Source organism: Pempheris klunzingeri, chromosome 8, assembly GCF_042242105.1.
Source record: "Pempheris klunzingeri isolate RE-2024b chromosome 8, fPemKlu1.hap1, whole genome shotgun sequence".
NCBI classification, from domain to species: domain Eukaryota; kingdom Metazoa; phylum Chordata; class Actinopteri; order Acropomatiformes; family Pempheridae; genus Pempheris; species Pempheris klunzingeri.
In genome coordinates, this window is record NC_092019.1 from 24,905,352 (window position 1) to 24,930,799 (window position 25,448).

General features: G+C 43.5%; 1 protein-coding gene across 1 annotated transcript; it reads left to right on the plus strand.

The window, feature by feature from the left end:
* The first annotated feature begins 2,293 nt into the window (after nt 1–2,293).
* Nucleotides 2,294–25,448, plus strand: smarcc1a (SWI/SNF related BAF chromatin remodeling complex subunit C1a). Its single transcript, XM_070834921.1, has 28 exons — nt 2,294–2,519; nt 4,109–4,228; nt 4,378–4,463; nt 4,755–4,836; nt 5,048–5,140; nt 5,270–5,342; nt 5,592–5,661; nt 6,052–6,127; nt 6,355–6,480; nt 7,451–7,569; nt 8,036–8,166; nt 10,517–10,576; nt 10,711–10,748; nt 11,369–11,490; nt 11,749–11,820; nt 11,942–12,055; nt 12,581–12,734; nt 12,974–13,084; nt 13,319–13,375; nt 13,820–14,078; nt 14,671–14,832; nt 16,172–16,227; nt 16,755–16,911; nt 17,312–17,490; nt 17,956–18,090; nt 20,096–20,426; nt 20,691–20,816; nt 21,786–25,448. Exons 1-28 carry the CDS (start codon nt 2,331–2,333, stop codon nt 21,875–21,877), a joined length of 3,390 nt encoding a protein of 1,129 aa, XP_070691022.1. The 5' UTR covers nt 2,294–2,330; the 3' UTR covers nt 21,878–25,448.

Sequence of the window (25,448 nt, forward strand, 5' to 3'; positions counted from 1 at the left end):
TATTACTGTATGAAATTCATCCAGGACGAACAACACTGTCTGATGGCATGAATGACTGGTGGCACATATGAATCTACCTGTGTGTAGCCTTCAAACTGTGTTTAAAAGCATCACTATTCAACTACAACCACTTACCTCAATGTGCAAGTTGAAGCCAGAGGAAGATGATCACATGTGATGTGGACCACAGGGATATTTATGTGCACATCTAATCAGGCGTTGATGCTTATTGATGATTTACCACAGACCACTCTGTCTACTTCCTTCTACGATAAGGCTTATTTTGACTATTGTAGTGTTATCATTTAAAGCATAAAAATGTACAGCCATCAAAGCTGGGCACGTGACAACACACGTGAAACAAACAAAAGTGATAACACAATGCAGCCCCTCATAAAGTGTGATGTGTGAACTAACCAGAGCTTCAATAAAACCCTTAATTGGTGCAGAATGCAGCAACAACAGCAGCATAGAGTAAACTATAATCCAGCACCAAGAGGTTTAAAGGCTGCAAAGAATAAGGCCTGGGGAATTCTGTGTTTTTCTAATTGCCAATAGCCTTATTCTTAGATACAGTTGTGTTAGAGTGTCATGTATGTCAGGAAGAAAGGGCAGCTCGATACCAGTGGTTTCAAGGTGCTGCATCAGATCGACCACAGTCTGAGGGAAATAAATTTACTTGAAATCTGGTATTTGCACAAGATATTTCTTTTTATTTTTTATATTGTATACTAGTCTTATGTTGTATTATTCTATTTTAGATTGTACATATTTTATATTTTTATATATTGTTTCCTTTTTTACTGGTGTTTTTGTGCCTTAAGCGTTGGTTGTCTTGTGGTGGCTGTTTGTCGTCTGTGGGGTGTCTGTCTGCACTGCTGCCGTAACATAGCAATAAAAACATAGCATTTCTGTGAAGGATTAATAAAGGAACTATTCTATCCTATTCTATTCTAAATATCTCCTCTGTCAACCTAAACTTCTTGGCATACCTCATGAAGAAAAGTCTCTGGTGATCCTTTTCTGATGCAGGAGATAGTGCTATCCACATTAGAGAGGAGGAGATGTTGTAAACCTGCTCCACCTCCTGGTCTCACATGGACAGAAGCACTGTCCGCTGTCCTTCCTGCCAGGAAAAGTCAAGTATCAGCTGACAAACAAGAGAGTGGTGCAAAAGTTCAACCGGGTCTTATTATCTGTTTTCCCTTTATAGGATAACTTTTGTTTGAAGGTGTGCTTGACTGCTTACAGTCAAATATAAGTATGCAGTTTACGGTCAGTTCCCGAAATAATACAGTTGTATTTCCTGGTCTTATAAATACAGAGATAAAACAGAAAGATTGGAGAATGATAATATTACTGATACACTGCCAGGTGTAACATAAAGGTTACATGAGTTACCCACTTTCATCAGATAATGTGTGTACTTTGAATTCTCAGGTATATTGACACTAAAAAGGAAAGTGTTAAACCATGAGAGAGAATGTAAGATAACAGTAATGATGATAAAAATAAACTAGAGAGGTGTTGAAAACGTGGTTAGTTTCTGCATGCATTGATGATGATCAGCTTTGGATGAATTTAATCATATGAAAACTGATCGAGCTTAAAGTACCGGCTGAATTAAAGATGCAGTGGAAGTGGATGCTTGAATGTGTTGCAGCTTATAAACTGTACATGTCGTTATAATGAGCTTATGCACAGCTGATGAGTGTGCAACATAGGGTTTATATATATTTCATATACAATTTTACATGGTGAATGGTCTGTATCTGCATAGCTTTTCTAGTCCTTGTGACTGCTCGAAGCGCTTTTACATGTTACATTCACCCATTCACACATCATTCATTCAGGAGGAATCTAAGTTGGAGACTATTCTTTCACAACTCACAAAATGTATATGTCACCATAGTGATCAGCACACAATAGTACTCAATGGGCATCAATAGACTTCAGTGCATTAGTGTGCACAGCTATCACACGACTATACAAGTTTCACATGCCTTCCACAGTACACACATACATATGGGCATTACACTACATGGAGTGAGCCAATTATTAAAACTTGAGAGAGAATTAAGACTTGTGTTGCCTCCCTGCCCCGCAATTTCTGGTCGAAAAGTACCAAAACATGTCATGTAAAACAGAAATACAATAAAAAGACGATAAAGACAAATTTCCAAAGTTGCCTATATTTCCCATAAGCCCTTACAATATCGAGTCTCGCGAGATTTCAGTGTCATTACCTCTGCGGCTGCGCAATATCATTCGAAAACTTGCACGGTGAGCGACGCCGTGGAGGAGAAAGACAACGCAGCGAACAAAACACAATGGCGACCGCGGCGGCAACGGCAGGCGGAACGGGTTCAGGCGGACCGGCCACCGGCCCGGTCGGCGGCGGGGGGACAGCGGTGGGGCGAAAGAAGGACGGCGGTCCGTCCACGAAATTTTGGGAAAGTTCCGAGACGATATCCCAGTTGGAGACGGTGCGGCTGTGGATCGGAAAGCACTACAAGAAGGTGAGCTAGCTGCTTCGGTTCTCCATTGATTTCAATGGTGGCCCGCGTCCCGCTGGCACAATGGAGTGCTGCTATCATAGCTAGCTGCTGCCACACGCAACTGTATAACGTTATAGCTGACGGTTAGGCTGCTTATAGAAACATTTCTCTATTTGTTAGGTATAGATGATGCGCAGTCAGTACATGTTTGTGTTAGCATGCAACCAAATACACTCCTGAGTTCGCTTGAATCTTTTTATCAATCAAAGCTAGCTAGCTCACGGTCAGCTAGCTAACTGGCCATTCAGCGTCGACACTTATCACTCGCTCAGGGGAAATGTTTCCAAACGAGCGGGAGATGAACGTTGCTATGTATGTAGTCGTCCAGCTTTTATTTGCAACTATTCTTAAATCACAAAATTCAAGCGATGCTGCCTGAACAGCACCTCACCAGGCCTTAGAAGCTAACCAAATGTTAGTCACGAGACACCGTGCAACCAGTGTATATTATTAGCAAAATGTAATCCAGCATGCCGGTTTATTCTCACTCAAATTACAATCTGGTCATAGAATAATCAGCAGATCACTGGGTGTAGTATTGCTAGCACAGTCGTGTTTTGTGCTGAGGAGTGAACTGTTGAGTTTTGTCAACACAGCAGCACACCACACTGTGTGCAGCCTCCACTAAGTTAGCCAAACAAAGAATGGCCCTCCTGTCTCATCTTGCTGTCGTTCAAACCCTCTGAGACTCTTTAGCCGGTTATGTTGAAGAAATAAGGCACTAATCAAATAAATAAAGCTCTGCGAGGAATACTGGATGATGGTTTGGAGGCTATTTTTTTTTACACACACCTGGAGCGAAACATGTAAACTTTGCTCCTGCACAAGTGCTAACCTGGAGGCTTGGGCTTGTTTGCATCATGTCACTGCACAGCTTAAGTTGGATGTATTTTAAGGCGAGATGTGGGCTTCCTCCACACTGCCCTCGTTACAAAATAGATCAGGTCTTGTGTGAGCCTTTTCTCCTCTTTTAGTTTGGCTTATCCCAGTTTGTCACAGCAAGACCTCTAATCATCGTTGTAGCACTAAGCCAGAGCCGGAGCAGTAACCGTGGCCAGGGAAAGAGAAGCATGCATATGTGAGATTTTCTCAGAAAGGACCAGTGACCGCAAAGATCAACCTTACTGAAGTGTCCTTGAGGAAGACTCTGAATCTCCTGCAGTCTCCCTGTGTTGTTATTGACCCTGACCTTTGACCTCCTCTGTGGGCAACACATTTCAGTGGGCACTTGAAATTAAAACCACTCATATTGCTAGTAATGGCAACTTCGTGTAATTTTTGTAAAATCATGTGAGCAAATTCCCAATTTTAGGACATCCTTCTGGGCACCCGTTACTTGTAAATTGTATTTAAGTGACTGATTACCTGTAAATGTGAATTATTGTAATGTGCTGCCCTACTCGAAGGTGGCATTTCCCACCTTAATTGGTGACATTAGAATTGGGAGACCATGTTTTGTGGTTCAAATTGTGCAGCTCAAGATGTGTGTGTGTTTATCAGTGTCACTGCTTTGTGTTAATGAATTTTTTTTTATCTACTTCTGCTTCCAGTATGTCCAGAATGACTCCCCCTCCAGTAAATCCCTGGCGGGCCTGGTGGTCCAGCTGCTGCAGTTTCAGGAGGATGCATTTGGACGCAGGGTCAACAATCCTGCTCTCACCAAGCTACCTGTAAGCACATCACACACACACACTTTTGTACATCCATTAAAACTACATACATGTGTGGTGTTAGTGCTCAGTGGAATTTTTAAAATCCATCGCACGTATGCCATTAGTGCTGAAATGTCATATCCTCATTGTTCCTCTTCTATCTTCAGGCCAAGTGTTTCCTGGATTTCAAGGCAGCAGGTGCTCTCTGTCACATCTTGGGCTCAGTCTACAAGTTTAAGAGTGAGCAAGGGTGGTGAGTTGACTTGTTGTAACTTCCATAGAAAGCATGCAAAACATTAAACCATACGCAGTCCTGACATGTAAGCCAGATGGCTGCTTTGTGCTTTAACACTTTCACTGTCTTGGAAAATTGGCAATTTAATGATATGGGTTTTGTATTTTGATGCTGATCAGAGGGGATAAAAGTTTGCGTCACTGCATCTTTTCCCCAGAAATTGGAAACGTGAAACTTTTTTGTAGTATACTGGACCGCTGCAACCACATCTCATTGTATGTCGTACTGTTCTTTGTCAATCACTCCCAGGCGCAGATTTGACCTGCAGAATCCCTCGCGGATGGACAGGAACGTAGAAATGTTTTTAAATGTAGAGAAGAACCTGGTCCAGGTATGACCCCCGCTCTTTGTGCACAAGTGGCTCGACAGCCCAGTGTCCCCAGTTAAAGATGTCTGCTGCTGTCTGTAGATAATCTCAAGACCTCAAGGACTTCATGTCAAGTCTTTTTGATGATTTTTTTTGTTGTTGTAACTTTTCATGTGAAACTTGTTGGATGAAAAATATTGTTTCTGATTCTTAGCAAATGTTTCTGTACTTCCAGAACAACTGCTTGACTCGACCCATTGTATTCCTGTCGCCAGACATTGAGCAGAAACAAGCCAGTAAGCTCAAAGACATCATCAAAAGGCACCAGGTGAGCCCGGACTTGTGTGATATCAGACGAGCCACTTAGGTTTAGTCAGTGAAGCAGAGAAGGGTTCTTTCTAATTCTCAACTCTGTATCTGTCTCTCTGGTTGTTATTGTCCACTCTGTCCTCTCTAGGGTTCCATTACTGATGATAAGTCAAAGGCCACCCACCACATTTACCCCTCTCCGCCCCAAAAAGATGAAGAAGGTACGACATTATTGTCTATAATTTACAGATTAGGTCAATTCCTAATCGCATATTATTTAGGGATTCTTCAGACTCACAATCAGTAGCTCTAAAACCTAAAAGCAATGACTAAATTGAGTAAGTTTTAAAAAGAAAAGTGATAACAATCTGCAACTAATAATCTTGTAATCAGTTATTCTGACATTTTCCTCTAGCTTATTGTTTACTGTGTGAGCTCTAAATGTCAGCATTGGTTTGTGTGTGTTGCAGAGGAGTGGCTGCGTCCTGTCCTGAAGAAAGACAAGCAGGTGTTGGTGCATTGGGGTCTCTCCCCCGACAGGTGAGCACAGAGGAGGCACATGTGTTTTCCTCAATTTTAAAATGATCATAGTCAGTTTGAAGTCAGAGGTCAGATTGTAAGGATGGAGGAGGGCAGACAAGACGCTCTGGGATCCAACTTTTAAATTTCACTCAAAAGCACTATAAACTACTAACAATGCACTTACTTGCAACATCGTATTTTTTCAAGTGTTATCCAAATGTTTTGCATTGCTGACATGTTTCATAATCATCATTCAGTCAATTTCTTGAACACTTTAGATAAGCTGAGCTAGATCTAATCTTCATGTCGACTAACAAAGTCTCCCTCAGGCCTGTTTGGGTAACTGGATGTTACTTCATAGATGCTGTACTTATCACTGACCCATGCCTGTTTTTCTTATTCTGTTAGCTATGATACCTGGGTATCAGCCAGTGAGGTGGATGGGGATGTGGAGGACCCACCCAGCGCTGACAGACCGTGGAAGGTGAGCAGGAGAACAAGCAGAGAAAGAACTTTTCGCAACCTTCACCAAAACAAAAAAATCCAACTAATTTCCTGGGTTTAATAAGTAACACACAGTCCCCTGCGTTGGGAAATGATGAAGGAAAACCAGGGCAGTAGTCTAAAGGGATGGTCAGATTTGAGTTGGATAAATGATGAATTATAGACTCGGGGATCGGGACACTGAGACTCATTCCCTCTCCCTCTCAGGTCCACGCCAGGTGGGTTTTAGACACCGATGCCTTCAATGAGTGGATGAATGAAGAAGACTATGAGGTGGATGAGAACAAGAAGCCAGTCAGCTTCCGTCAGAAGATCTTCCCCAAGGAGGAGGAGGTAGATGTTTTGCTGTGTGTGTGTGTGTTTTTTTCTCTCCCAAATATGTGAGAAACATCTTCAGCCCCAGAAACTCCTGGGTCTGAAAGTGTTGTCCAGCCCTAGATCATGAGCACAGGTTTAAACCACTGTTTGTTACTATATACCAGCAATAGGAATAGCTTTATTGTTATCAAATACTGCTACTGAATGCTGACGCTTATCAGTGTATGTTTTTGCTGCCAGTTTGTTGTGTTGCATGTGGCTCTGCCCTGTGGATTGTGCGTCGTCGTCCTCCTTCGTCTGTGTCTGGTCTCTGTCTGTTTGTTGCGCATCCTTTCCAGACCTTTCCTCACTCTTTGTCTCCTTAATGCATTTCAGGGTTTCTGTCCATGTTTGGAAAATCTGAACAAAAGCTGATAAACTAGGACAAAAGCTTTCACATTATTGCAATTTGATGCCACGTGAATGATCCAATAGAGAGGAAGACTTTTTTTTTTGTCAATTTCAGAATTCATTTACAAGCATAGAAAACTTGCTGATGTTTCAACGCCACCACTAAGAGACTAGTAAAATAGGCAGCTAATAAAATACCTTTTTGATTCATAGGTGTTGTTTTACTGACTAGGTGTGATTCACAGACTGCACAGTGGCCAAAAAACTAGTATGTAAACTAAAACAACGGAACATTGCATAAGTTAGTTGGTGATTTGTCTGCTAAAGATAATTAATATCAGACAAAGCTTTCATCATAATGCACAAATCATTAAGAGAAGATCTGGGTGAAAGAGAAGCTATTTGGAGAGAGGACAGTATACAGGAACCCTGGTCGTCTCCTCCACCTCCACGGCATCCCCCACCCCACCCCGCCGTCGTTCTCCCACGGCTTCCCCTCCTTGTGTGTGCAACCGTTCCATCCTCTCATTCTGCTGCTCTTTCTCTCATCCTCCATCCCTCGCTCCCTGCGCTGCACGGGGTTATGTCTGATCAGTCTTCCCGTACACCCGATCGCAAGGAGCGCAAGGCCAACTCTGCCAGCAAGAAGAGGAGGCGCTCGCCGTCGCCGCCCAGCACTCCTGCCGAATCCCGCAAGAAGGGAGGAAAGAAAGGGTAAGGAGGCCAGTTTATTGTAATTCTTTTTGTAGCTTTTTGAGAGTAGAGTTGGAGCAAATGAATAGTTGTAAACTGAAAGGAAGGTTGAATAAATGTTGCGGATTTGTACAAGTGAGCGGCATTGTAATCTATAACTGATGATGATGCTGATATTTTTGATTTTCATCTTCATGGGATTTATTCATTGACTGTAAGAAAAATAGAAGCACTTTCCTACCCTGTCTGATGTGTCTGTTGCCAAGCCCGTTGGTTCTGACTGGAAATGTAATGTAAAGAAAAGGGTCATTAATCAATAAATTCAGCTCTAAAAAAGAACAAATAATTCCCTAAAGCAGCTGGTCCCAGTTTTAACAAATGTTAGAAGTACAAAACATACATACATTTGTTGGAGATTATTTTAAGAAGTGAGATAATACGCATTTGTTGCTTAAGTTTGGCTGACACATGACTCTCTTAATGTCAGGAACCCGGGGCCTCACTGGAAGCGACGGGGCCACAGAGGCGAAGAGGAGGACACAGAGGAGGACATGACGAAGGACATGGACGATTCCTCGGCAGGCGCCAGCATGGAGGAAGGAAACGTGTCTAAGAATGGTACGGGCTGAGGGTGGGGCTGTGCTGGACACTCCCTTTTGATTTAAAATGATCACTGTGAATAATCAGGACGGGGCAGCAGCTGTGCTATTGATTCTATCGCACTGGCAAATGCAGTCATGATTTCCTGTGCTGCCTCCACCAATCACACCGGGACATACATCACCATTGTGCAGAGAAAAAGGGATAGGCGCAGTACGTGATAGCCTAGGTTGCTAGGCTATTTGCTATTTGTTTCCTATCGATTGACTGTTGCTTCAGCCCCTGTGGTTGGTATGTCAGTACAAATGATTGGCAGAAAGTTGGTAGAAGTATGTACTAAGTTAAGATTTGCCCTGTGCCATTCATGCTGTCTGACTGGTGGTGATATGGGTGAAGCTGCTGCATCACATTACCAAAGAGCAGCATGTTACTCTAAAATGTGCATAGATTACAAACAAAACAAAATAAGGTTCTGGCCCAGCTGCTAACGGCTAACTACAAAGTTTCTTGTCTCTTAGTTTATTGATTTAAGTATCACAATAAAAAAATATACATAATACCATTACATGAGAACATAAAAACAATGTTCCATGTGCAGTACAATGCCGTCAGCACATAGATAAAATCACCAAACAAACATGGTGGTGTTCCAACATTTTCGGGTAAGTGTGCATATCTGGGACTGTCTGCACCTATAATGAATGATAAGTGATTCAAAGATGATCAGATGATCCAGACTGTGTTTGAGGGGCAGAACTTAGCAGTGTACGGTCGCCCAGGTCCGACCAGGCTCCAACAAGTATACGGCTCTGCTCCATAGATTCTCAAAGAGTTGTTTCAGATTATCTTCATTTCCAAGGTGCTTTTCTGGATTTCCAGCTAGGCGTGTTTTAACCATGACTATCCTTCATCTTTGAATCCTTGGGCATGTGTAATAGTGATACTTGTTAGCAGATTCACACCACCAGTGAACACCTAAAGACCTAACCTGCTTTATAGGAACAGCGTTGCTCCGTAGTGGGAAACTCTGTCGATTTTCCACCAGCTCTGTATCATTAGAAGTTGGGTACTATATGCAAATGAACAGTGTTTATCTGTCCTGTGTGTCGCCTGCAGCCACAGCTCCCCGCTCATCATCCAGCTTGTTGGCTGCATCAGCTGGCAGACACTTACCAGCTCTAGGGCTGTTGTTCAAATGAATAACTGACTTACAATCAAAGTATTTCTGTTATTTTACTGTTATGTCAGTTATTCGTTTGAACAACAGCCCTAGAGCTGGTAAATGGCTACGAGCTGGATGATGAGAGGGGCGCCCTGGCTGCAGGCAACACAAGGTAGCCCTTTAATTTCATTATCTTCTGCCTCAATGGCCAGGTGATGTGTTCACTTTCACATTAATCTGTAACATCAGGCTTTAGCTTCTGTTCAGCGCTGCATATATCCCTCAAACACCCAAAGATCCATTTGCCTCCTCCTGTCAGGAGATCATCACTTTTTCTTTTGGCCAAAACTTAGATAATACTGCTTCAGGGAGTGCACATGGCGAGGACTCCATGCTAGCTCTGTAAAGCTTGACAGAGTAGCCGTGACCCACAACAAGAGAGCTGGGCTTAGTGAAGGGTCAGTTGAGTCCCACTCAGACTTTATCTTGTGACTGACCTTGTGACACTGAGGTCAATAGTTCATGTCTCTTAGCATGACACTGCCACAGGAGTTATTCCATCCAGACTATTCATTTCCATGTTTGTTCTGTGAAGCCCATTTCATCTGTTTGCATACAGTGTGTAAAGTGCGACAAGGACTGTTTTACAAACATGGATATTAATATATTGGCTTATTTCCAATGAACACTTTCTGTTTTTATCTTCTTGTCCTTTTTTTGACCCCTTCATACATTTAATTTTTTTTTTTTTTAGTGATGTTTGTAATCGGTATCAGAGGTCCACGTATGGTGTGATTTCTGTAATAATGGGGCATAAGGATGACAAGAAATCAGCCCAACTTTTCCAAAGTAGGAAAACGGCCCTAGGATGTGGTTTTTTTAACAACCAAAGATGAATGGAACTCGATCTGTATTCTCCATAAAGATCCCCTTTAAAACCAAACACACAATCCTTACTAAAAATGCTCTATTTAGACCGTGTCCCATCTAGGATGTCCTACTTTTACAAAAATCCCCCAACACACGCACACCCTTCCACTTCTCTTTGCTTCATCTATTTTAATGTCCTCTTTTGCAACCAGAGCGCTGGTTAAAACCTCCATGCCCACGGCTGAATTAGACTCTTTGATTTTTTTTTTTTTTTTTTTTCTTTTTCCCTGTTTTCTGCCGTCCACTTTTTTTCACCTTTTGTCTCTTTTCTTGCAGCAAATTCAAGGAAGGACATTGACAATACGCCAGTGAAAGGAGGGAATGGGGCTGATTTGGGTATGTATCTATACTTGAATCGATCTGTTCTGTACAAATTACATGAATCAATTCAAAATCATAATTGTAAGAATTTTTCAAGTATGGACCTGCGTTATGTATCTCCTCTAAAAGCCGGTTTTATTTTTCTCCAGATGACATGGAGGATGACTCTGTGCTGTCTGGTGGAAAGGTGAGATGATTGATTGACTCAGGCTTCCCCTCCGTCTTCAGTTGGGCTGCCGTCATTATAAATCTAATCAAGATTTGTCTTTTTTTATAGATGAATGATGATGTAGGATTTAAAAAAATGCCATAAGTAATGGCAAATGCCCACCAGATGTTGACTGGTGGCTCAGAGTGGTTCTGTTACAGTCAAACCTGCCAATGGTAGGACATCATTGTTGACTGATGGTCTCTGACACATTCCAAATAAGCGCAGCATCCCTCTACAAGAGTTTAGTTTATCATAAATGTATGATGGAGTATGCAAGTAGCTTCTGTCAGCGTTTTATTAGTTTCAAAAAAATGATTTACTGCCCATCTGATCTTTTCTTAGACCACCTGTTTTCTCATCTAGGTCCAAATCATCTTTACTAAGCATGTTTTTTTAAGTTAGGCCTGCATAATGAAATGGGGAAAATATTTTTTTCTACCATTAAACAATGGCGCAAGATCAACTTTTGTCCTTCCAAGCAAAGACATTTCTTATGTTTGTACATCTGTAGGAAATTTGACTCAAAGTTCTTTGATGCCTCCCAACACAGTGCACAGAGAACCTGTCTGACTCTTTCTCTTTGTCTCTTTCTGCAGGATGACGAGGAACAGGGCAAAGCAGAAATCAACCGACTGATAGACTCTGGCGAAGACAATGTTACTGAACAGACTCACCACATCATCATCCCCAGCTACAGTGCTTGGTTTGACTACAACTGGTAAGGACGGAGGGATGAGGATAGACGTAGTACTACTGCACTTGTTTTGTTGTTACACTTGTTTTTCAGATTTAGCTTTTCTGCTCATGAGAGAATTTAAGGTCTTTGCCACAAATATGTTTCAGAACACTGTATATCAAGTTACTTTTAAGAAATGCACCAAAGGCTTTTTAAGAAGTTATTAGTTGGAATCCTTTTTATTTCATGTAAATCACTAACTGTGGCTTGCCATTTTTTTTGCAATTTTCCCCTTGTTAGCATCCATGAGATTGAGAGAAGAGCCCTGCCTGAGTTCTTCAATGGGAAGAACAAGTCCAAAACTCCAGAGATGTGAGCTTATATCCACACACAGCCATCATCCATCTATGTACAGTATATTACTATAGACCCAAAGTGACATGTTTCCCGGCATGACAGTCTCTTTCCCTCCTTTTTGTCGACTCTTCAACAGATACCTGGCCTACCGCAACTTCATGATCGACACGTATCGACTAAACCCTCAGGAGTACCTCACCTCCACCTCCTGTCGCAGGAACTTGACCGGGGATGTCTGTGCCATCATGAGGTGAGCTAATGCCCACAAGACAAATTAACACAATATGAAAGAACATGCACAAATACATGTCAAAGGTCCCTCCCTGATCCAACCACATACAAACTGAAACAGAAGTAGGCCCCATAGTTCTGCAGTCCTTCAAATGTGGCTGTTAGCAACAACTATAAACACTTCATTTTAGATGTGGTCAGGCAAAACATCCTTTGAACTAGTTCCGAAGAAATGTAACTTGGGCCATAGCTTGGATGGCTCTTATCTGTTTCTTGTCATCCCTCAAACGGGGGGTGGCACAGTGTAAGACTATTATGCTCAAATGTTGGTCTTCGGTAAGATTAATATTACAGCAACTGCTTGACCAACCAATTATCACTGCATTAGTTTGGTTAATACGACTCTTAATGGGGCACCTCTGTTTAGGACTGGTGAGCATGTAATTTACTGGGTAATTCAACAGGCATACAAACACAGTGATTCTACTTTTTTATGAATTGGTTGGAATAAATCAGAAAATGCTGCCATTGCTGTCTGCTCCAGGGTTCATGCTTTTTTGGAGCAGTGGGGCTTGGTGAACTACCAGGTTGACTCTGAGAGTCGTCCATTGCCCATGGGCCCCCCACCCACACCTCACTTCACCGTGCTGGCTGACACACCATCTGGCCTCATGCCCCTGAACCACCGACCCCCACCGGTAAGGCCATCTGAAATGTACAAGACAGAGTGAGTGGTTGTCTGAAGAGTTCGTAAAACGGAGGAAGGGACACAAGAACATAAATGAAAATCACAGCCGCATCCCATCCGTTTCTACCGTTTGCATAATAAGCCTCATTTGCAAACACACTTACTGACTGATGTGAAGGTCTTTATGTAGCTCTCTTTTAGTGCCCGTTAACATTGTTCATGATCATGCGCTGTGTTTCATCCCTTTAGATTCCCCCTCCACAGCAAATGCCCAACTTTGCAGACAAAGGGAAAGACAAGTCCATTGACCTGCAGAACTTCGGCCTTCGCACCGACCTCTACAACAAGAAGAACCCCAAGGTCAGCACACGATTCACTTAATTCACTGTATTATGTTTTCCACGATATGATTTTTTATCTCTTGAGCTCTAATGAGGATTTCTAAAATGTTAATTGAAGGGGAAAAGTGAAAACTGTAATAAACATTTAAAAAATTCTCATAAAAGTATATATATCCCAAGAAAAATTGATTGAAACCATAGTGCTAATACCATGTCCTATTGTTTTATTGCCCATGGGTTTGGTTTCCTACAGGCTAAAGTCATCTCCAGCAGGGACTGGACCGAGCAGGAGACTCTACTGCTTCTGGAGGTGAGTCTCACAGGCCATTAGAGAAGAATAAAACCTGTAAAAGAAATACTCTTACTTTGATTTTTGGCTGCTAAGTGCTATAACTCAGTATTTGTGACAGCTAGTTGGAGCCAGAGACCTTAAGACAGACAAAAACACTAGATGGTCATAGCAGTGGTCACAAGTCCTCCATCACCTGCCACCTTATGTTCTCCTCATTTATTTCTGTATTTTGCCTATTTTTCTATTCCCTACTTGTCCCTCTTATTCGTCTATCAGTTCACTCCCTGCCCCAGAACTTAACCTTCCTCTCTCCATCCAGTCCGTCATCTTCCGTCTTACAACCCTTTGATCTGCACTGTCCTCCCATTCCCCTGTTTAATATTCTGCATACCCCCATGAATATTCCACACTGAAAAGATATTAAGACTAAGACATGTGTATTCACCCCCCCCACCTCCTCAGGCCCTGGAGATGTTCAAAGACGACTGGAACAAAGTGTCTGAGCATGTTGGTTCACGCACCCAGGATGAGTGTATTCTGCACTTCCTGCGGCTGCCCATTGAGGATCCATACCTGGAGAGCACTGAGGCCTCCCTGGGCCCTCTGGCCTACCAGCCCATACCCTTCAGCCAGTCTGGAAACCCCGTCATGAGCACAGTAGCCTTCCTGGCCTCTGTGGTTGACCCCAGAGTGGCATCTGCTGCTGCCAAGGCAGCCTTAGGTGAGAACGGATACAAAGTAGATGAAATTGTGGCATCACATCTATGAAATCTGTGTGAGATTTTTGATCATGTGGACTTAACTTCTACCATAATAAAAACTTTTTAGTTAGTATGAAATGACACTGTAATGGAACTGATATATATTGGATATTTATGTAGAAATATTTAATAACTGTACCTTAATTGAAACTCTTGAACCTTGGGAAGCAAAACAAATTTTAATCCTAGAGTTAAATTTAGTTCAACCTTATTTAACCCTGTATGGGCACTTGTATGCAGCTGCTTGTCACTCAGACACTCTCACACTCAATAGAATAATTAAAAGACAAACTATCACAAAACTAAAAGCAAATAATTTGTGTAATTGGTCATAAAAATGATGATAAATTACTGTAAATATCTAAAAACAATCTTAAAATGGCAAAGAAATGAGCCTGCAAAAGCATGAAAGCTTGATTAAATATTTCAGTAATGCTACAATGCCAGTATCGTCCAGTTTGTCTCTAATGAATTAATTCCACTTAATATGATAAATGTATCGATAATGCCAGTTTTAGATGGTAAATTGATAAAAGTCCTCCCTGTCTGCAGAGGAGTTCTCCCGTGTGCGTGAGGAGGTTCCGGCTGAGTTGGTGGAGGCTCATGTGAAGAAGGTGCAGGAGGCAGCCAGGAGCACAGGAAAGGTGGACCCTGCCTTCGGCCTGGAGAGCAGCGGCATCGCTGGCACCGCCCCCGAGGAGCCAGAAAAGACTGGTGAGTAACGCGTGCCGAGGGGTAGAAACAGGAGCTTGAGTCACTGGTTAAGGTCTCCTGACCAGACACAGAATCATGTAGAACTAGGCAGAAGTGTGTGTGGTAGTTTGATAGTGTTTGTGTGCAGCCTGCAGCCACTGGAGGGCAGCAGATAGTCAAAGTGTAACTGCACTGTATTGGGCGGGGAGTGGCATCTTGGATGCAGGAGTGTGTGTGTGTCTGAGGGAGAGCGAGGGATATGTTAAGGCCAACAGAAGAATGGACATCATCATCATCATCATCACTTTGTCTTGTACTCGCATCCTTGTTTTTTGCTCCGTCTTTGAATAAAATTGACCCACCACCTAAATATCTGGCAGAGATGATCAGTCTGTCTTGATATTTGGAGGCGATACAAGTTGGTTTTCACCAGCCGGGAGTGAGCAACACAGAAATATTGGTGTGTGCACACTGCCGTGGCAACTAGTGGATTAAAACAACGGTGACAGATGGGGCAGGGGAGTGGGAGGAGGGGGAGCAGAAAACTAGGTCATCACACTCTATCATATGCTTATCTCTTTTTCTCCATTTTACTCTTTGCATTCTTGAAATAGTTCTCTCTTTTACTTTTGCTCACTTCTTAATCTCTCTCTCTCTCTCTCTCTCTCTCTCTCTCTCTCTCTCTCTCTCTCTCTCTCTCTCTCTCTCTCTCTCTCTCTCTCTCTCTCTCTCTCTCTCTCTCTCTCTCTCTCACACACACACACAGACTCACACTCCCCCACACAATACCATCATTTGTTACACCCGAATTAATGCCCTCCAGAGCCACAGTTGGAATCAATAAGCTTAAATGTGTCCAGTGCCTGGCCTGGCCTGAGGCACATCACACAATCAATATTCAAACCCTTAACACACGCTCAGCTGCACCCGTGACATGGTTTAACACTCAGCCGTACAACATGCATTCACCCGGTCACGTGTGAGTCGGGTCATTTTGTGAGTGTTTGCAAATGCTCCCTTCACATCCTTTCCTGTTGGGCTGTTCACTTATAATGCTGTTGACCTTCATTTCCCCGCCCAGAGTTTCTTCCGTCAAACACTATTTTAAATGCATTTAATTTCATAAACGGCGACGTGTCAGTGCTGCCTACTTCTGTTGAAGTTGTATAAAAGTGTTGAATATACTGGACTTGTTCTGTAGTTTCTGTTTTCTTGCCTGTGTTTTTAGCAGCATAAACAATTGATTGGGTAATGAACAGTTGCACTGAAAATGTAGGCTCTAGCACAGCCTCTGTAATCACCCTGACCAGTTTCAGTCTGTGACATGATGCTAATTTCTCTACCTCACTGTCACTTTCAGAAACTCCCGAGGCAGAGAAGATGGACACGGACACAGACTCCCAACAGGCGGATAAGGTAAGAACAGCTTAACTAGGTTTGGTTTGCATTCGTAGATTTCCTCTATTTTAACATGGTTTCCTCTCTGCCACTTGGTGTTTGAAGTAAATTTGTCCTCTCATCTACGTTTTCTGTCTCTTGGTTCGGAAAGGCCCACCGGCTGAATGGAATGGCATTTTGTTGATGTTCGCATTGTTCCTGCTCTGCTGGGCCGCTTGTTGGCTGATGGCTTCCTCATTAACAATCCATTAACCAGTGTCGGTCACTTTGTCCAAATCAAAGCGGTCGTCCCCAAATAGTGGATAGGGTCATGATACAACCCTTTATTCCACTTCGCCTGAGCATCACAGCGTAACCAGCTGTTACTTGCCAAATAGATTTTGATGGTGACCCCTCAAAATGATGATTCTGTTTTTCTTAAGCTGTGTTTTTACAAAGGCTGCGATACAGTCCTTTATGCATCGCTGTCGTAGGCCTTATTTTGACTTCACCGTGGCATTTACATGGCCCACTTACCATTATGTGTCTGTCTCTTCGTGCTTCAGGCGGAGTTGAAGGACGAGGCAGAGAAGCCCAGTGAGTCTGCAGAGAAGAGCAGCGAAAAGACGGACGCCACAGAGAAGGTGAAGAAGGAGGGAGCCGAACCATTGGAGCGCGAGGAGGAGAGCGAAGAGGGAGGGGAGGCCAAGACGTCTCCCACAGGTAACAGTGAGACTCATGAACGTCCCACACATGTGGAGCTAGTAAGCTTACAACTAAAGCATTTATCTAGTCAGCACCTAATTAAGGCCGATTACTTTTAGAATCGATTAATTTTTCAATCCGATTTTGCCTTTGCTCTGTAAAATATCTATAAGTAATGAAACACAGCTTATGCCTGACCGACAGTCCACACCCCGAACGTATTCGCTTTACAATTCCATTTTACACAGAAAATTACTTCTATCGATCATGAAAAGCTCTATTCGTCAGACAGTGTGCAGAAACTTTTCCTATATTTTTCAACACACTTGTCCTTTAAAACGTCTACACAAGAATGCAGGATATTTTCGTGTGATTGTGCTGAGTTACATGTAGCAGTCACTGTTTCTGTCCCTGTCAGACAAAGACAAGGAGGAGGCCATGGAGACGTCGTCCTCAGAGCAGGAGAAGGAGAAGGAGGAGAGGGTAGCTACAGAGGAGGGAGAGGACAAGAGGAAGAAACTGGAGCATGACATCGGAGAGGGTAACATCGCCACAGCAGCTGCTGCTGCTCTGGCATCTGCTGCCACCAAGGCCAAGGTGAGACTGCAGGAGTGCGGACTGAGCCGCAGCAAACACACATTAGCAAGTCGGTTCATCCCCATATTCACCTGGGTTCTTATTTTGAAAACTTTACTGTTAGTCTTCGGTTTGATCCTGTTCAGTTTTACGTAAATACAGGGTGTTGTGGCCTGAGAAGAAGGCTAATTTCACTTTTTATCTTGACTAGATATGTCTCCACCTGCTGTGTTAATGTTCTGTCTTCCTTAATATGTACTGCACATCTAAATGCATGTGGAATACTAAATGTTTGTCTGGGTTTGTTGAAGGGCATTCTGTGAAATGTGGGAAGTATGTAAAGAGAGTTTCATCATAGAGTATCAAGTTCTGGTCACAAAATAACAAAATGATAATAATCATTGTGTGAAATTCTGACGACAGTTTCAAGGAATTCAAAATGGATCCGATATTAATCATTGGTGTGTGTACCCTTCATCCTCTCAGCACTTGGCGGCGGTGGAGGAGAGAAAGATCAAGTCCCTGGTTGCTCTGCTGGTGGAGACCCAGATGAAGAAGCTGGAGATCAAGCTGAGGCACTTTGAAGAGCTCGAGACCATCATGGACCGAGAGAAAGAGGCCGTAAGTCAAAAAGAAGCCAGCGTGCTTCTTGCGTGTTAAAGTAGAGCTTAAATGTGGATGTTATTGACCAGCACTGACCCCAGCATGAACATTTCCCACTTAGTGTCTACACACTCAGTGAGAGCTCTCAGCTATTAATAATGAAGCTCATCCTGCAGGATGAAGTCACACCCACTCACTGAAGTGTGTTATTCATGTTGTCGAGTTTGAATCCCTTGAAATACCCGACTGAATCTAATTGCATTACTAAAACACAATCGGCTCCATCATATCTGTAGAGAAGAGTAGCCACACAGTAGTAGAACCTTGTTGCACTACAAAACGCACCGTCCACTGGTCCATCGGTGATTGGAAAGAAGAGTTTTCTCCTGTGTAGCAGTGTTTCTTACTAAACACCTGCTAACTTCAATGAATGGATGAATTGTGCTTACAGTAAAAAAAACAAGGGCATGTTCATTAAAAGGAAGGTATTTAATCAAAATGAGGTCTTTGTAATCATCCAAAAGATACCGATGTCACTGCTGCTGTTGCTAAATTGGATTAAGTAGCGTTCATCAGTCAAGGTTGGTCACTGAAAACGTTCCTACTGGGTCCCAATCCACCACAGAGGCTCAGGAGGAGACAGAATTACTTCTTCATGAAGGAGCTGAATGGCAAATAAACATTTTTTTTTTTTTTTCTTTTTAGAGGAAAGCAGCTGTATAGTCAAACAAGTGAAACTGTTACCTTCCTCTTTAGAGCAAATGAGTAGCCCTCAGCTGTGTGTGTGTGTGTGTGTGTGTGTGTGTGTGTGTGTGTGTGTGTGTTCTGCCGCTGGACAGTCCCTGGAGACGCCAGTGAGAGTGTAAAACTGTTTTTGCGGTGCAGGCATTGGGAGCGTAGCCCAATTTCACAGCTGTAAATAGTGCATGAAAAGGACTGGTTTATGTAAGCTTCTCCAAAGACTGGAGACAAGTCAAACGTCTGGTGCTGCCATAGGCTGTAAAACACTGAGCTCCTAAAACAAAAAAACACAAAGATCCACACAGAACGGCAAAGAGACAGAAGACAGTTTTGCACTGAGTCTAGGGCTTCACAGTAGAAACAGGTCCTCTGAAGACACGCAGGCTGCCAATGAACTGTACAAATGTGCTACAATCTTTATCTCTTTCTAGAACATCGTTATTCAGCTTGAAAAACATTTACCTGCAAGTATGAAGCCAAAACCACTTTCACTAAAAGACATATTTATTACTTACCTTAAGTTGAATGTGGATGCTTTTACTTTTATATGTCCACTTTCTAGTTTAACTCTAGCATCTGCCCTGAGCTCAGTACAAAACACCAAGCTTTTTAAAAGGCCATTGTTTTTATTGCCAAGAGCGCCATAAATGAGATTTTATCCAGCTCCATTGTTTTGGGGCACATTGGAGTATGTCAAATCTTAAGCACATAAAAAATATCTATCTGCATTCATGTGTACTTCGAGAGTTAAGTGCAAACTGGTCTGCTGACTCTTTTAGTGTTGGAAATAAAGTGAATTGATCGTGTGAACAATCCCAGAAGCCTGTCACCAGGTTTTGGTTATGCTGTAACTGAATGGAACATCATCAGCTGCACTCTACGCACGAGTGCTGCTGCTTCCCGACTGAGGCAGGCAGGCTTACCAGATTTTTTTTTAACTAAGCAAACCTACATGAAACTGAAGGCTCTGCAGGTATTCTCTCATTTCATCCATTTTGAATAATGACACACGATCAGACTCGGAGATAATGAAACTGTGAAGGCCTAGTTTTTTTTCCCCACACGCAGAAAATTGACCATCAATCTATAAGGGTATTGATAAAGAACTGGACCAATAAGCAGAATCAATCATGGTATTAGTATCAATGAAATCTTGTTAATTATGCTTTAATTTGACTGAGCCACCACCCAGCACCCATGACCTAACTGTCGTTCTTGTTGGTTATAACAAACCTCTTCATGAAATCATCTTTCTTGGCGTTTTCTCCATCTCTCTGTGCAGTTGGAGCTTCAGCGGCAGCAGCTGCTCACAGAGCGTCAGGCCTTCCACATGGAGCAGCTCAAATACGCCGAAATGAAGGCGAGGCAGCAGATGGAGCAGCAAGCTGCCGCCGCAGCTGCCGCCGCTGCCCAGGCTCAAGGTCAGGGCCAGGCTCCTGGATCAGGACCCCACCCCGGGCCCCCTCCACCAGGCATGCATCCCGGAGGGCCCCAGCCACACCACGGAGCACCAGTGCCCCACCACGGAGGGCCTCCACCTGGTGGTGCCATGCACCCTGGCTACCCCCCAATGGGTCACCATCCCATGGCCCCGCACCACCCAGGACAGACAGGTGAGACACAAACACAGAGCAGGTTGGTTCTGTTCTCAAGACTAATTGGTAAAGGAAAGGTTTGATGGTTTGAGTGGATTTTCCTTTAAACAAACATTCAAACGATGGTTTCTGGTTTGAGACCTGCAGCTTTTGTTGAATGTCCGTCCACCACAGCCACTTTCTCCTAAGAATGATTTGACAGACTGAAAACGCCACAGCATCAAGTTTCCCACCACATCTCCACACGTGTGACTTGTCCCCACTCTCCTCTGTGCACCACAGGGCCGATGGGTCCAGGCCAGCCGATGCCCGGGCGTATGATGCCTGGTCCACCCTCTGCTGGCCCCCCGCCCGGCGGCATGCCTCCCATGATGCCCCCACGCCACCCTGGAGCTCCTAACGGCATGTGTGAGTACAAATCTCCATCTGCCACACATTCTCATTATGTTGGCCTTGTGTGTGTTTGCATATATAAACTGGTATGTTTGTGTGGATCAGTTTTATTTTTGGTGTGAAGTGTTTACTTCACCAAAACCAGTATATTTTACAACGTGGTGATGTTTTTAGAAGCTGGTATTTACACCACAAACACCTTAAGAAAAACAGTTGTGTGAGACAGCTGGTGTTTACTCTGAATGTTAGCAGCAGCTAACCAGACAAGCCCGTCGTTTGCAGTGACTTCTCCAACCTCGTTTAGCCTGCATCCAATCAGCAACGGAATTTTTTTTTTTTCAGATGAAGCAAAGAGTTTCCAGAACTGCTTTGTTTTGCAGCTGTTATCTGTGTTTCCACCTGTGCTGTTGGGATTTACTCAGACACACAGTATATACAGAATATTGCAGAGGAAAGTTTTCCAGCCTTATATTCTTAGATGACCTTAAATGGAGTTTTTCCAACTACTTTCATGTTGATGCTTTGGAATTAGGAAGCTGCTTATTTTCTTGATCATTTGTAGATTAGAAATCTTTGGTAAAAAACAATCTCTGCTTCGAGGGCAGTTTCCAGTTGTGTTTGTAAACCTGCCGATGTGTGAGCCCTTAGAATGTATGTTTGACTCCTCCGACACAGTTACACATCTACAGCCTACAAACACTTCATCCTTTTTTACATAGTTCCACCTGAATACTTTTTAGAGGCAGTTCTAGTAATTACAAAGCATGACAGATATATATCCATTATTTTGAGTAACACAAGTGTTTCATGCTCCTCTCTGTCCTGTCAATCCTCTCATGACCCTTGATATTTAGCCAGCACCCTTCGGGGTGGGACGAGGCCGTAGATCCCCAGTTTGGAAACCACCTTCAAGCCACTATGGAGTCTCCTTCACCCCATAATGCACTTCTTTCTTGCTCTAAAACCAGCCTTCCCTCTTTTCAGACCCTGGCCCACAACCTGCACAGCCTGAAGCGGTAAATCCAGTTCCTGTGGGTCCTCCTGTGCCGCCGAGTGGACGAGTGGCTGACAACTAACTTACGCGCACACACACACACACACACACACACACACACACACACACACACACACACACACACTTACATATAAAACTATCTTTGAAACTCAGCCCCTTTTTAAAGGCCTTTGCTACTGGCTTGGTATTTCCCCCTCAACACCCAAACTACCATAAACTTTATCATATCACACACACACACACACACACACACACACACTCACTCACTCTCAGGGTTCAGTGGCAAACATAACCCAATTTCACTCACACACACACACACACACACACATCCAAACTTCCTCTCAGGGCACAGTGGCAAGGGTCGTCTAGTAATAAACACTGTTTTCTGCTCTGTTGGACCAGACGGAGGCTGGAGAGAATAACTTTGTACAGAAAAAAAACCAAGGAGACAGAACCGATAAAATGCTCCGGAGGCCCGGCCTTTTCTCCCTTTCCAGTGCTGTTTAAAAAGACACTGTAACCACCCTCCCGTCTCTCTTTAACACACGCACACACACACTCTTCTTCTTCTTGTCTGGTGCCTCCTTCTCCAAGCCAAACACTAGGGGGAGCTAGTGACACCAGAGGGGCCAGTCAGACATGCAGGGCTGTGTGAGTGAGTGCAGAGCAACCTGAGCTGTAACACACACATGCGACCAGCAGGTTATTCAGATTATAACGTGAATAAAACACACACACACACACACACACACACACACAACCTGCCCTTGCTCTTGTCTTGTCGAGTATCTACCTCTCGCTCCTTGTTCAGTGATACACTGTAGTTCTGTTTGTGTGTGTTTGATGGCAGGTTCACTCGTCTGCCTCCTCTGATCACAGTTTGTGCCTCTTACGTATTCGTCACTTTTCCCTTTGAGACTTTTGCAGTAATAGTTGGAGTTTAGTGACACAAATGAGCTACTGTTTGGTCAGAAAAAGGCCCTGAAAAGATCAAAACCAGACAATGATTTCTTTGACGTCAGCCGCACACCCACTGGTCCCTACTTTCAAAAATGTGGACAATTATATTTGCTCAGTGATTTCTCGAATACTTCACCACTGTAGTTTTTAGCAAATGTTACCCCAACAAGGAGTAAACTATGCCTTTGCTGGGGGCTATTTTTAGAGGTGGATTAATCAACATTTTGCGCTCTAGGGAGCATTTCTGGCAACGGGACGTCGAATTGTCTGATCAGCTCAAAATAAACCACAGTTTGCGTGCTGGTGGTAACGAAGGAACATGTCGCCCAGTGCTAAAGTGTGGCTTATTGATGTATGTATGTTTTGGACAAGAACGGAGCTCCCAGAAGGAGAAGATATCAGGCTGTGGTCCCAGACTGTGAGGAGAAAAGATATCAGCAAACTTCTTTTGAATGTTAATCCAAAAGTCTCAGATGTGATAATGTGAGAGTCAAAGCATTAGAGGAAGGACAGACCGCTAAACACACCATCACCTTCTGCCTCACACCAACCACAGCACCGTAACTAACACACACACACACACACACACACAGAAAAGTAAGCTAAGCTGAGGCTCACACTGGAGGCTGCATGCACACACAGACTTGGCCAGACCCTGCCACAAAGCACTGGACAACCCCACACACACACACACACACACACACACACACACACACACACACACACACACACACACACACACACACACACACACACACACGTAATCTCCTGCTGACCTTCACACAGCCTTTACTGAGAGGGAGACGCTGTGACGTGCCTCGACCGAAACGTCTGAACACGAACGAGGCTCCTCCTCAGCGTGGTGGGCTTGTAGATGTGTTTAGGTGCTGATGCTGTAGCGAATAAACCCCCCACCCCCCACCCCCACCCCACCCCTCTGCTCCCAGTTTCCTATCGCTTAGTGCCGCCTACCTCGCTAACCCCACCTCACCACAGCCACTTCTGCTTTATAGCCACAGGAAAACTAAGCAATATCCTCTCTCCTTTTGTATCAGCGTATCTGTGGTCAGTACACTGAAAAACCCTGCGCAGTTTCACAGTTTAGTCCTCAAATTCTGTGTCCTGTGACGTGCCAGTACAGAAGAAGGAGCACAAACAAGGGGAACAACCACCACACGTTCATCTACAGCTGAAATATTTAGTAGGCGATTCTCAGAAAGGAAGCGGGAACTGTTTAGATAGTTACGTCATTGCTTCATCGTTTTCAAGCAAAGATCAGACACTCTGGTTCCAGCCTGTCGATTCATAATGTGAATATTTGCTGGTTGTCTTTGTCTCATTTCATAGTAAACTTAGTATCTTAACAAAACAAGACATTTGAAGGCTTCTGGAGTTTGTCAGACTCATTTTCACTGACCTCCAAACATTTTATTGGCTAAAATATGAATGGAGGAAACAAATGGCCCCATTTATTTTCATCATCAATCAATTGTTTAATCAGTAAAATGTTGAGAAATGCTTCTTGGATTTCTTCAGATCGCTTCTTTTATCCAACCAGTGGATTTAAAGCTGGAAGCAGCAGATATGTGGCATTTTTGCTTGGTAACCAGTTACGTAGATTCTGTCGACTCATTGATCAGTGAGGTGAAGAAAAGCAGTCGGCTAAACGGTCCCACTACAAAGACCCATCAGTAGCTGTTGTGGAGCTCCTGCTTGTCACACAGTGTCCCTCGGCGCTTGTTATGGTGTCGTACGTTCACTCTTCGTTCATTTTCTGACGAGCATTTTAACGAACTGCTACAATTGTGCCACAGCTGCTGAGGAATTCCATGTGAAACAATCAAAAGCTCCAGAGCGGGTATGAAAAGGCCAGCGTAACGAGTGTTTCAGCCCAAAACAGAAGCAGTATGGATTCTAGTCACAGTTTATTTCCCATCACCACATGACCTGAATTAGCTTGACACATTTACTGTGAACTTGAGTGCACGTAGGCTTGAAACAGGCGTGAAGGTAAATCAGTGACGTGAGTCCGAGCACAACACGGCACACTTGTCATCCCGCATCGTTCTACAGTCGACACACATGCTGATACTGAGCTCAAATGAGGTTGTTTTTAATGTGAAGTCTTAACTGAAACCCCCCCCTCCTCCCCTCGCTAGCACTGTTAGTGTCTCTGCTACCTCTTCCTCGTTCATCCGCTAGCTACCTCTTTTTAGAAACCTTCCTCTCGCTATCTGCTACCTCTCTGCACACCCCTTCGCTACCTCTCGTTCCCATTTCCTTTCTTTTCTTTTTTTTTTAATCTCATCCTCTTCCTGCCCACGTGACTGCTGCATCGCTGACTGTTGCCCTCTCCTCCCGGCCCATGGGAGGAAGAAAACACACAAACCAACGTACGGTCAATTCCCTCTCGCTCTCATTCACTGCGCCCTCCTTCCTCATTCGACATCTTACTGGGCTTGTTATGTAATATCACTTAAATATGACAGGAGTCCCCTTACACATCCTATCTTTAATTGCTACTTTTTGTGTTAATGGTAATGTATTTTTAAGGAGAAGTTTTGTGTAGATGGAAGTTATCTCTGTTATTTGGAAGTTTGTAGCATTTGTTTTCCTTTTTTTATTTTGTATGGGGTCTGTTGGTACTTGGACCTAGACACTGTCGAATAAAC